This window comes from Lontra canadensis, unplaced genomic scaffold (genome assembly GCF_010015895.1).
Source record: "Lontra canadensis isolate GAN:19392208 unplaced genomic scaffold, GSC_riverotter_1.0 scaffold4914, whole genome shotgun sequence".
Taxonomy (NCBI): Eukaryota; Metazoa; Chordata; class Mammalia; order Carnivora; family Mustelidae; genus Lontra; species Lontra canadensis.
This window is the reverse complement of record NW_022635895.1, coordinates 1-1919: the sequence shown is the minus strand read 5'-3', so window position 1 is coordinate 1919 and position 1919 is coordinate 1. Positions and strand designations below refer to the sequence as shown.

At 63.5% G+C, this 1919-nt stretch overlaps 1 protein-coding gene across 1 annotated transcript; it reads left to right on the top strand.

Moving 5' to 3' along the window:
- Positions 1-136: 136 nt before the first annotated feature.
- LOC116863904 (potassium channel subfamily K member 1-like) lies at positions 137-619 on the top strand. The gene has a single exon (XM_032851203.1). The coding sequence runs from the start codon at positions 164-166 to the stop codon at positions 617-619; it is 456 nt and encodes a 151-aa protein (XP_032707094.1). The 5' UTR covers positions 137-163.
- The last annotated feature ends 1300 nt before the right edge of the window (positions 620-1919 follow it).

The following is a 1919-nucleotide window of genomic DNA, read 5'->3' as shown; positions in this document are numbered from 1 at the left end:
CGGGGCCGGGCCGTCCGGGGCGGGGCCGAACGGCGGCGGGGCGGGGCCGGGGCGGGGCCGGGGCGGGGCCGAGCGGCGGCGGGTGGCGGGCCGCGCGCGGGCCGGTCTGCGGCGTGGGCCTCGGCTGTGGCGGCGGCGGCGGCGGCGGCGGAGTGGGGGGAAGATGCTGCAGTCCCTGGCCGGCAGCTCATGCGTGCGCCTGGTGGAGCGGCACCGCTCGGCCTGGTGCTTCGGCTTCCTGGTGCTCGGCTACCTGCTCTACCTGGTGTTCGGCGCCGTGGTCTTCTCGTCGGTCGAGCTGCCCTATGAGGACCTGCTGCGCCAGGAGCTGCGCAAGCTGAAGCGGCGCTTCCTGGAGGAGCACGAGTGCCTGTCGGAGCAGCAGCTCGAGCAGTTCCTGGGCCGCGTGCTGGAAGCCAGCAACTACGGCGTGTCGGTGCTCAGCAACGCCTCGGGCAACTGGAACTGGGACTTCACCTCCGCGCTCTTCTTCGCCAGCACCGTGCTCTCCACCACAGGTAGAGGGAGGCCCGGCGCCCCGGCGCCCCGGCCCCTCCCCCGGGCCCCCGCGGCGCGCACCGCGGGCTCCGGAGCCGGAAACCCGCGCGGCGGCCACTGAACGCGCCTTGGGTGTCGCCGCGCTTAACTCCGGGGAGTGGTCCCTAAAGCCTTCGGCCGGGGTGTCTAGGAGGACTTCAGGGCCCGCGTCCGGTTTTCCGCGGTTCCCTGCCCGTGCCTGTCGGGTGGGGATCTGGAGCATCCCGGCCGCCGCGCGGCGGGGCGAGGGGATGCTGGAGCCCGTCCACCGCTCCGAGTGCGCGCACGGTCCTCCGCCCCCACCCCGCAGGGCCGAGGCTGCGCTCAGGGGTCACCTTCCGGAGGGTCCCCCGTCCCGGTGATGCATAGATTTCTCGCCTCTCTGCTCTTTGGGGAGCGGTTGTAGGGGTGGCCGGATGACATCACCCTGCTCTTCGCGGGTGACCTCTGAGCGGACTGGCGGATCCGGTTTCTTTTCGGAGTCGGAAGAGGGGTGCGGGAAGGGAGCATCCGATCGCCTCGGGTCTGGCGAAATGGGGGCACCCTGATTCAGCAGTTTTTTCAACTTCAGGTGTGCGAGGCCGCCCTTAAACTTCGCAGCGACACTTCCCCGCCCTGCTCACCCCGTAGGACGCTCAGGAGTGGAGGAGCGTCCTGGGGTGCGGGCGCGGCCAGCGCGTGCCCCGCGGCGCCCTTACTGTGCGGGATTAGATGAATGAAGGCTGGATTTTCCCGGCAGCTAAGGGAGGCGCACCCACCTGGTTGGAGATATTTATAAACTGGTATTTGAGCCCTGGAAAGTCTATCAAAGAGCGTTCAGCGAAGTCCCCTTTTTTATCCAGGAGATGGAATCTTTCAGCCTCCCGTCTTGGCTGGAACAAGGTCACGCACTTCCTAGTTACCTGGGCAGACCTGGAATCCGGGCCCCGGGTGACCCCTGCTAGGATACCGGGCTCGCCCCACCCCCACCTCCGGAGCAGGTGAATCAACTTTGTGTGGCAACAATTCTTCCTTCACTCCACCCGCTAGGCGCCTCCCAGGGTTTATTTGTAAATAAATAAATGCCCTTTGGGCTAAACCCGGTTGAGTGTTTTGGTAATAAGTGGTACTAATAGTACACTTGCCATATAAATCCTGTAAAACAACGATTTGGAAGTGTGGGGTGCATTACCAAACTGCCGTGAACAATTCTAGCTTGCTTTGTGATATTCTAGAGACTGTGTTAAGCTTCGCGCTAATCAAGAGTGCTATCTCTCCCACTTTGCCAACACCATTCTTTTTATTTTGACAAGGGCTGCCTCCATTGTCTTTGTCGGGCTCCCATCCTCCCATCATTTAAGTCACCATGCTTTTCCTTTGAAGTACATTTGTTCTCAATCGAA